The sequence below is a fragment of the Trachymyrmex cornetzi genome, unplaced genomic scaffold (assembly GCF_001594075.2).
Source record: "Trachymyrmex cornetzi isolate Tcor2-1 unplaced genomic scaffold, Tcor1.1 scaffold16, whole genome shotgun sequence".
Taxonomy (NCBI): Eukaryota; Metazoa; Arthropoda; class Insecta; order Hymenoptera; family Formicidae; genus Trachymyrmex; species Trachymyrmex cornetzi.
The window spans coordinates 6,253,218-6,264,945 of NW_017296201.1; the positions used below are offsets into that span (position 1 = coordinate 6,253,218).

General features: G+C 36.1%; 1 protein-coding gene across 2 annotated transcripts in view; it reads right to left on the reverse strand.

Moving 5' to 3' along the window:
* LOC108758912 (kin of IRRE-like protein 3) overlaps positions 1 to 11,728 on the reverse strand; it is a 71,956-nt gene that overhangs the window by 29,061 nt on the left and 31,167 nt on the right. For both annotated transcript variants that reach the window (XM_018504139.1, XM_018504140.1), the window contains one exon: positions 249 to 424. In XM_018504139.1, coding sequence (XP_018359641.1) covers positions 249 to 424 — 176 coding nt within the window. The remainder of the gene's footprint in view (positions 1 to 248; positions 425 to 11,728) is intronic.

The following is an 11,728-nucleotide window of genomic DNA, read 5'->3' on the forward strand; positions in this document are numbered from 1 at the left end:
CCTGCCAATATCCCGTGTCAAAATCTGAATTGCTACTTGTAAGGCTTAAGATTTGCTTGAAATACGTAATTCTGTGACAAGCGAATCGGAAATTCTAACATGAAATGAAATTTATCGAATAAATTTCGCGACTATTGTGCGCGATAAAATTTAATTTTATTTTTTCATGTCAGCCATTTTTATTCCCGTTTATAATATAAATACTAAAAATTTAAATACCAGTAAAAAAAAAGATATTTTAAACTCACCGTCCTATTTCCGATGTTCTTCACTCTGCACGCCAGTTGAACAGTTTCTCCAGCCAAACCAGTGATGTTGGACGGCATTGTGATATCAAAGTATGGATCAATTTCAGATGTTGTGCGTTCTTGAAAGGTATCCGCCATGAAAACATGCGATTCATACGCGATGCTCTCTGGAAAAACTATTTCATACTTTCTATTAATAAAGATATTCTCCCAACCCAGACGTATAGAAAAATCAATCGTATTTTGTATAAAATACACAGAAATTATCACGTAAGTATGATTCTAGTAGCTAAAACAATTAGTAACAATGTAAGAGTATATCGTATTTTTTATTGCATATTCAGATATTACGAATAAAACTATAAAAAATATTTTATCTAAATATTCCATTTAAATTCTTTTCATTGAAACCTTTTCACCCATATCATGGATCATCATTTTGCGGAATATATGGCCTGCCGAGCAATGAAAGAAAAAACTACTTTAGATTGAGGACTGCTCTGCAGTCAGTTCCAGGAGTGCGTGCATCCGACCGTTTATCTCGGTAATTTTAAATAGAGAAATACGACGATGGAACCATCAGTACGTCAGATCTATACGAACGGCCGCCTCGTGCAGGCAGCGAAGCTTCGAAAGTACATCGTCGAATAGGTCGTACATATCCTGCCCCGCACTGCAGCAAATGCAATCTCGTCCGGAGGTATATCTCCCGTGTTCGCAGATCGTGAGAGCGCGATGTGCCGTGGAGACTCATACGTGCGTGGCGGAAAAGCGAAGTCATGTCTATTTGCATAGAAGACGTGCAAGTGGACTTAGTGGCTTGCTGCGTCGTGTGATTACCATTCAAATCACGATTTTCCCCGGTGGAAATAGTTCGATGGTATTGCGAACTACTATTTGCACCGATCGAAACCGCCCGGATTTGCACCTTTTAAAGTGGATTTCAGCTGATTTCGTCTCGATAGACGATAAGAATCGTACTGGCATGTTCTTTCAACCTGCCGGCTTTAAAATTCACGCCCGAGATTTCATCCTTTTATATGCATGATATGTGAATTAATGAAACTGCCAATCCATTGCACTGACATCATCTGATGTTAATTTTTATATTAGTTTAATTTTTTTTTTACTACAAGTACAATTTTTTATCACAAGTACAATTACATTGCATTAAAATGTAGCGAGCTAATTGAGGATGTGTTATTACATCAAGCAACTCGTATTTAACTGGACTTTCATTTTTTTACTGTTATGTTAAACGAACTTGTAATATAAATGAGATATTAAATTAATCCCCGTCGGCAATAAAATTTCCACTTCGTCTGCAAGTTATTTTCGACCTTCAGTGCAGATTTTTTATATTGTTCTAAACTGTATAAAAATTTGAAAAATTCCTATGTATTTGTGAAAGCTTTAATAACGAATTTTTACTAGATATAATTATAGAAATTGGATTATAGGTGTATGCAGAAGTTTTAGTCTTTTTTAGTTTTTTGTTCTGGTATAATTGTGTTAAATTCAAATGATTAATCTAAATAAAATAAATTTAAAATATGTTTCATATATATTTGTAAGAACTGATATTAGATTATTTGAAACGTTATATTTTATAATTTAATGATGCACATAATATTATAAAATAACGGTGAACATGATCAGCGACAAAAAGTTTTATTTGACATTACATTCAGTATGAATTCCAGTAAGAAAGACAGGTAAAAACATGCGAATCAATTTGCTCTATTCTTGGCGAAGGTAATGTATCTCACAATAGACACAAATACTAGTTTCGTCATTTTAAAGACAATAATGTTGATGTGAAGATCCTTTTGTGATCTGCTGAGATATGAAAAATGGTCTATTAAAAGAGAGTCCCTTGAATCGGGTGAACCTGTTAATGTCAATTGTCATCAATTAAATAATTTGTTAAAAAATAAATAGAAGAAAAATATTTACATTACGTGTAAATGAAAGAAAAATTAAAAAAAGATCCAAATATCTGCATACACCTAATATTTTATTTATTTTTTACAAATTTAAATTTATCTAAAAAATTCACGATAAGAAAAATCGACGAACTGTGCGTTTAAAGTCTCACATTGCTGGCGGAGGGTTAAGAACTATGTATTGCTAAGGTATATTTTTACTCGACGAATTTAGTGGAAGGAACTATGCAAGGGTTAAGAAGGTTTGCTTCCAAACCATTTATCGTTGCGCGCGTCGCTATCCCATTACCATGGTACGCTTTAAATATACCGTAGAAGCAGGCGTTTCTCGTTCGCGTGCTTGTTCGTGGCGGAACAATCTTTTTTCCTTGGCACAGCAACAGTTTAATCGGCGCGATGTCTCGTACTTTAATGCAATATACGTTGCTCGAAGCTGTTAAACCGTTAATAAACGATACGGTCGGTTGAAAGCACGGTCTTCCTCCTGTCGGCGCGAACACCACGTCCGACTTTGATAAAGTGATAACGATTCCACGGTCTGTATCCTTTAGGTCGTAGACCGAAGGGAGAGATAGAACGAGATGAGTTTTGCGAGATGAAAGGCCCAACTGAACAAGGGAGGCCGAACGGGGCACCCTCGCTTAAAGCTATTTACTGTAATAAGCTTGGTGAGCCCTCAAGAGAGGAAGGGTCCTATGAAACTCGCAAATTAACTCCTTCCATTCCTAGGTTATCTGACAAGAGCCAGGGTTTAGCAACTAGTTAAATTATTATTAGTATTTCTCTTACCGTTTTGGGATACCGCAAAAGTATTTCATTTGTATACCCTTTCGAAGTAAAGAAGCTTTTTGATGCTCTTGTCAACTATCAATCACCTTTTAAACAGCAAATTCTTCAATATGATGATCATATACTTTATAATTTTATACTTTTGAAAATAGATAATCAGCTATCGAAAATCATTTTTGAACAGTAAATTTTTCAATATGATGGTCATCTGTATACTTTAGAAAATAGATAATCGTAGTGTATTATAATATTTAAATTTAACGTTAAAAGAAAAGTTGAAGTTTCAGCAAGAGAAGCATCGAGATTATTATTTAGAAAACTGCATTCTCATAAATCGCTATCATTGATCCACATCTTGCGCATTTCCGTGAAACGTGACTCTTCGCGTTGCCAAGTCCTTCGCGCCATTGCGACATAAGAAAATTTTGATCATATAGTTCGTTGGAAAGAGCTGAAGAGTACTGTCGAATGGAAACGTCGGCACTCAAGTATCTCGCCTTGAAAAGTTTAGAAACGTCGTTCGTCGTTATATATGTATATATCTATATCTTCAGCAGAAATATCACCGGTAGGTGAACTGTCGCACGTCGTCTGGGTGCGGCAAAAATCGCAGAAGAGATTTTCTAGCCGGAAAAGTCGCGCGTAATCGGCGGAATAATATTCGCCGTTGTTCAAACAACCGGAACTGTTCCTGACTGAGATGGGGACGAATGAAGGAGAAAAATGGTCGAGTGAGAAAATAAAGTGAAGTCGGGAAAGCCGACAGTGTTCTCATGTATGTATCTTCAAGGGGAGAAAGAAAAGAAGGAAGAAAGAAGGAAATCGTTGGAAGACATATGTCGCGAAAATTCCTGCGCGAGTCGGTATGTGGTTGAAAATTTCGCGGAAATGGATGTATCGGTGCCGGGCTGCCGGTCGCGACGTTGACGATCGGGGTCGACGGATGCGCGCAGTACTCGTTTCTCTCGGATTTTCGATGCATGCGGAATGCACCGGAGGCGAAACATTATTTACATCTTATGCGAATGTTGGCAACTCCGCGGATTGGAACCCCTCGATGCGCTTTGGCTGTAACGTTTCGTGAGAAACTCCTGCCGTCAGAAAGAGAAGTCACGACTCACTGCCGAATGTGAAGAACGTTCTCTACCTACATGAGATGGCTCTCGGCGTGAAACATATTGGCGCGGCTTCGTTATTCGAGCGAGGCAAGTTATATCTGGCCGAAACTAAATTTACTGATACGTTAAAGCTGTGAAATTTAAATTACATGTATAAATACACGTATAAATTGTATATGTATAACATGTTAACATACACCATATGTTGCAATCACTGCATTCCAGCCGCAATAATCAAGCCGAGATGAAAGGACGCCACATTTAATACTATAATTTAATGGAATAATTTTCATATTGCAAAGCAGAATTTTGCTGTCGTAAACTACTTCCGCTTTCTATGCATTATCTAAAATTTAAAGTAATATTTTGCAAAAAGGAAAATAGCTCTCTTTGCAATATTCTCATAATAGCTAACAGCGCTGGTCTGAAATAATATTCGCCCCGTCTTTAAAGCATGCTCGGCACGTTCGACAGGAAAATGTAGCAAGGTAAAAAATTGAGAGATATAACAAAGAGAAGTAAAAGAAATAGAATCGTAAATAAGATGAAATATTTACTAATTACATATTTTTACTTGCAGCTGAATCTTGTATCTGTTTTTAATGCCTCATTTGTACCAGGTATACTTTAAAATCTTTTTTTTATCCAATATATTGTATTATGAATAGTTGGTGCTTTGATAATCAACGTTAATTATAACAATTTAATTAAACATAAAATTATTTATAAATATAAAATAACATGTGAAAATTTAATGATTAAATTTTATAAATTTTAATTTCATTTTTAGAAAGTTTTTTAATGTACTATTTAAATTCTTGGTGAATAATTTTTGATATTAAATATGGCAGAAAAGATTTCGCGAAAGGTATCTCATACGTGCTTCGTTTTGAAAAAGAGACTACCCTCGGAGGAAGTCGTAAGACGACTGGAAAGATCTCGTGGGAATAATATCTACCCCTCGTTGTTCAAACAACTGGAATGAGAGGTTCGGCGAGGATAGGGATGGTTGAAAAAAGAAGCAAGAACGAAAGGCAAAATGGAGAAGTCAGAGATGTGCAGCTTCGGGTACAATAGAACGTCATCTACGAAAATGTTAGCAAAACGTACATCGAATGTTCTGCGACGAAGTACGACATACTGAGAAAAAACATCCTTTAAAAAGATGTTTAAAAAAGATTGTGAAGCTCTCTCTCTCTCTCTCTCTCTCTCTCTCTCTCTCATAGCAACTGTATAGATGGATATAATAATATATAATAACTTATATCATAAATATCCATTAATTTTAATAACAATATAAATGAAATTAACAAAGTTACTAATATATGTCATATCATTAGTAGATATTTTATTTTATTTTAATCATATCATTATATATATATATATATATTAACTTTTTAAAATATTTTAAAGTAATGTATCAAAGAATGTTTCGAATTAAAAAAATTTGTTAAAGAGCAATAAGGCAAAGAGATTCAATTATTGTAATAAGGTAAATTGGGGGAAGATGGCACAAAGGGGAAGATGCTACTTTATTTATATTTTTGTCATAGAATATATATTGGCCATTCTGACTGAAGTATGTAGTAGAAGTATGTACACAATGGCGTAATTATTAAAAAGTTCTTGCCAATTGACGTTGGAAAATATTTAACAAAGTACAAAAATGTAGGTCATGAAATATGCTCTTTGTAATATTTGGTACGCTAATAGCTAAATTTTGTGCTTCGGTGCTTACCGTAAAACCTAACAAATGATATACGATTTTGATCAGTGTTTCCTGGCAATCATGTGGCTGATATAGATTATAATTTGTATTATTCTTATACGCGTAAAAGTTGCAAATAAATATTCCTCTTACACATGGGGATAAGATGACAGTAAATGCAAAACACAATTTTTTCTGCTTGAAACCATCATTAAAATGATTTTATGCATTAAAATTTTGGATGCTTTATATAATTCGAAATATTAAGTTAATGAAATGCTGTTTAAACGAATAAAAGTATGTTCAACTTATTTCCTAAATTACTCTCTCATATTTTCTTAATTTATGTTTTATCATATCTTTATATTGTTTAATTGCTTCTCCCATAGGAAGTGGTATCTTGTCCATATATATAGGAGGAAGACGCCGTTTTTACAAGGTATGACATATCAATTTTTTCCAATAATATGGAATATCAAAAGTTTAATTCGTTAATTTATATAAATAAAAAAAGGTTTCTAGAATGTAAATAATATTTCTTCGTAGGTTCATTCAATAACATTAAGACGTTATTCAAGAATAAAGGCTTAAGTATGGTATTTTCCCCCGATTTATCTTATGAGATTTAAAATATACATTTTAATCGTTTTAGAGTACAGGATTACTTTTAGTATTACTTCAGTCGACACTTCAGTATTTTAGGATTACTTTAGTATTGTTCGCGAAACTTAAATGGATTGCATATAGTCGGCTAGCGAGGATCTGTGAACTACTTGGTAGGCTATATCATGAAAGATTATCGAGAAAGAAGAAACTGTCGTTGGAAGAAGTCGTTGAACGACTTGGCGGGCCGCTCGGGAATAACGTTCCTTCTTCTACAGTGCCGGCAGGGAAAAGTGCGACTAGACAGAAAAGTCGTGAAAGGTCTCAAGGTAAGGATACGGGAATGTCCGGGATGTATGTACGTACATACGTCGAAAACCTCGAAAAGTACAGCAGAAATTCTGTGAAAACAGACGTCGACGATCGAGGTTGATGGATGCATCCTCTTTCTCTTCCACCCCGACAGTGCATTTTAGGGCTCGCCGCGAGCCCGAGAGTCTAGGTGCATGAGAAGAATGCATCGCAAGTGAATGCCACTTGCGAGTCTCGCGCGATTCTACCTCAGTGACATGGTGAATATCGGCTCTTCTCCTCCGTAAAATACGCTCGAGTTACTCCCACGATGGCGCGATGCCGCATACGTGGTAAACATAATAGAATTTTTGATTTCTGAAACGAGAGGAGGGATTTTGTCAGAACGCTTTGTCAGAGATTTTGAAATTTTTCAAGTCAACGCTCGCGAGATACGTAGATCGAGTTTACAAGGAACTGTATGACGTGAAATAGTAAGAATGCAACATTGTACAAGTACGTTCGCATTTCAAGCGTATAATTATCTTATTCTATACCCGGAATTGTAACATGGAAAAGATGGTTTTGATGAGATATCTAAAAATTTAGCTAGATGCGGATCTAAAAAGATTCTTGTTAGACCATCGAAATAATTAGAATTCGAGCTGGTTGCTAGAATGTTAAAATTTTTTGTAGCATTGTTCATCATGCTCGAGATTCTTACGTAATTATTTTGATGGTCCAACGAAATTATTTTCAGATCTGTATTTAGCGAAATTTTAAGATACTTTAGTATAATAATTCTTCTCTCGTGAATAGTTCCTGATGCATTCTTTTATTCATTTAATTCGTAAGTCTTGTTTAACGTTAATGTAATACAAATATATACGAGTGATGAATGAGGAGTGACATTATTACGAAGAGACTAGTTCGTTGTCAATTAATGTGTGCGCGAAATTGCACTATGCTATTCCGCTATGGAATTTCATTAGACTTTCAGCAAGGTAAAGCTATGCGTAATATTGGCACGGAAGACATATTGGAGAAATCATTTAGATATCTTCTTATTCTAAAGCGCTAAAATCATTTAGATCATTTTAAATCATATCTTTCATTTTAAAGCGTCTTTGGAAATGGAAATTGCTTTTGATTAATTAAAGGATATTACAAACTATAGAAATCAAAGCCTTTACACGGTCTAGCTGGATCTTAATGCTTGTATGATTCTTATGTGAATTTATATACTACGTATGTAGTCCCACAGAAACGCGCGCCGAAAAATTTCCGGTCTTGAAACGCTAACTCTACTAAACTACCGCAGTAATATCACGAGTTAAAATTGACTAGCAATTTTTAACTATTTTTTTGATGCTTATTCGCATCTTCTAAACGATCTTAATAATGATGAATAACATATTAAAAACTGTAAATAATTAATTCTTATTGCGAAAAATATTACCTCGGCCGGGAGTCGAACCCGGATCTCTTGCAATCCGTGCGAGCGTCCTGAGCCTTTAGACTACCGAGGCCTTAGTAATATTCTTCGCAATAATTGGCATATGAAGTCCTATAATATATTATATTATTAAAGGATATTATAAATATCCTTTGCGCTTGTGAAAAATCACGTAAAAATATATGGGATTCTATTTTACGAGGATATTATAAATATCCTTTGCGCTTGTGAAAAATCACGTAAAAATATATGGGATTCTATTTTCTCAAAGTTGTTTTTTATCGATATACTGTAGATACCTTGCTCCGATAGAAAGCAAAAAAATTTCTAAGAAAAAGTAGCGGAGCTATTTCAAGCATTCTTCTCACGGTTTCTCAAAATACAGTTTCAATAAAGTTCCTCCAGAGCAACAACATCGAGAATCGATACGTTCTTTCCAGTGTCGAACCCCAGTGGCGATCTAATTTTGTCTTCGTGCTACGATCGCTTTCGAATTCAAGCCTTGCGGATATTATTATAATCCCCATATCGGGGTATTGTCCGATGTTCGGTCGCAGGGCATTGGAACACATTTAGATGTTTCTATCAGTTTGTCCTTTCCACGTGTGCGAGTGTCTACAAATAACCACACTGCAATATTGAGATCGACCATGCTCTGGTGTGGTAATGCACCACCATCGTCATCGCCCTTCTCTTTGTCGTCTTCGTCATTGTCATCTTTGTCGCCGTCATTACTGCTGTTACCGTTTACGTTCTTGCTTGCAACAGCGTTCGAAGCAGCCGACATCGTCTACAGCTCTTCGCTATTTCCTGCAGTCCGCTACTGTCGTACTGACAGTAAAATGCAAATAGTCTGGTGTAAATGTGTCGGAATAGCTTGCAACGCGCGTCGGCTGTTTACGAAACCGCGCACTTACGTTCGGTTCTCTCTGGCTGAAAATACCGACGGCAGGCTGATGGCTCGAGTTTTACATCGCGTGAACTTTTCTACGTAGCTCGGCGAATTTTATCCAGCTATTAAGGACACCCGGAATCGCGAGAGATGTGAGTGGTGCCTGGCGAAATTTCAAACAGCAGTTCCCGCTACTCCCGCAGCTTCTCGAATGCAGTTGATGGAAGAGCGTCGCAAAGCAGATCATGATTTTCAGCCATCAAACTGTATAGATTCATATCACATACATATCACGGCGTATTTTTGCTCTTTCACAATTTTCTCTTTGTACAAAACTTCAATGTTAAAACTTTGTACGACCATCTATAATATGTAGATACGATTTACGTGCACTCCGTTGCGCGCAAAATAACGGCAACGTTATCCATAGCGATTGCGACGTCATTTCCTTCTTTCTCCTTCATTTACAACGAACAAGATATTACCGTCGAAATATTATCCTTTGCACATTTTTGAGAGGAGAGAGGAGGAGATAACACGCGGAGAATAGATAAAAAGCAATGGTCTGATGGAGCATGTAGATATGCCGATTGCGTTGCATTCCTACTCTGCTTCTTTGTTTTTCATTCTAGTCAAACACAGTGGGCGGCCGTTTGGATTTAACCTAGTTTTACGAGGAAAAGGGCAGTGCCTAGAGTCACTAGGGAATACTATGGCGAGATAGGATATAGTTATGATAAAAGACTATGGAAGACACCGACTATGGAAGACAACGGGGTGGTTATAAAATAATTTTATTTCTCTCGCGTAACTTCGAACATTTTTAAAGTAAGGTGTGCATATAAGATGCCCCGGATAAATGCTATTCTTTGATCAATTTGAGATGACTTTTCCCGAGTCATAAAATTTATGAATAATTAGTATCATTTCTCACAATTTTCATTAATAACATCATTATATACAAACATCATATCTTTTTTAAAGACGTTCTCCGACTGAAGAAAAAACTTCAGCTTCTTGTTTGTTATATTTGCACAGCAAAGGTCTATTTATTATAATCCTCCAACGATAACTGGGGTCTCTTATCCACATTTCGATTGTGAATTTTAATAGATAAATTTAAATCTGTAAAAAATTAGGGAGTGAAATACAACCCGACTTCTATGATGGTCAAAGCGAGCTCGTTATTAAAGCTTTGACAAGTATATCGGAATTTTTTTCAGATGTTTATATAATCCGGAGCAATATAAAATTTTCTGTATTTCTTGAAGATCCCCATTGTTGACGAAAGAGTTAAAATTCTTGTAGTCGGCGGAGAATTAAATGTGATATAATTAATCCGAGGTATATTATATATTTTCCATCGAGTTATAGAATGAGAAATTTCTTATGAGAGCAGAAAGTACAGATTTGACACATTTTCAGAGACACAGAACTAGAACTTTATAACTTTATCATGGTAACAACACATACATATGTAGATACAAGAAATCGTTCAACGTAGAAATCGCAAAAGTTTTATCCCACGGATTTTTTTGAATTTATGACAAACATAAAAAGAGCAACTTAATACCTTGCAGGGCGTAATGCCGCTGCTGGGTAGACTGTCTCGAAAGAGTTAACTCGCGATTTTGAAAGTTTCGCTCACGTCGCGGTCGAGCGTAATGCGGAACGAGTACAGACAAAAAGAAGGCGTCGATATCGATGGAAAAGCGATGAAGTACGCGAAGACATAAGAAAGAGAATATACGGTGTCGGGCGTGTGGAAAATCGTCGGGTGTTCTTGCGCTCTGATCGATATTTGCTTCACGTTTCGCCTCTTTGGTACATGGTCTTTATCGGTCCCATTATCCATTGCATATATACGTATGCATTTACCTCTCGGAATGTATATTGATTACTATTATTGTGACGGATTTATAATTTACGTATAAATCAATAAAAAGTAATTAAAATATAATAATTTCAAAATAAGCTTCTCTCTCCATATAACATAAATGCAAACGTAAATGCAAAATAACAAGCAGATACTTATTTCTCTAATCGGTTTTCATTGTTGCCATAAATTTTCACTAGCGATGACAAATTTATTCATACATGTATTACAATTAAACTCTAAAGGAATATGGATATTTTTAGAGTTATTTCAAATTTTGTTTTTCGAATGTTGTTGTGTTGTGTTAATCGTATGATCTGCATGAAGAGCTTCGAAATGCTCGAAAAATTAATTTAAAAGGAATATATCAACAACACACATTAATGTTGTTTTTGTTGATTATATCGTTGTTAATATATTGCGTTTTTTCACATTTATGTAGCCGTTATATTGGCGTTACGTTATTTTTGCGGGACAAAAAGGCATATGATGGATGAAGTGCGCGAGCGTCCTTACTCTGCAAAATTCATTTTATTCCCACGTCTCGACTCGGCACGTGGGCGAGTCGCAATGGTGTAAAACATTATTCTACATTACACTTCACGAGGTGGAGAGCGCTTGGTGAATTATTCTGGCGGCTTCTTCTTGTCGGGTCGGAGGCGGCGTGACTCGACGGTAGCGAAAGGACGCTCCAACACGCGTGGAATTGCAGTCGGCGGTATTGCCGTACGAGTGCATTATCCGCTTGAATTATCGCGTGTTTAATGACCGGAGTTTCGCGGAGGGGGGGGGGGGGGGGGG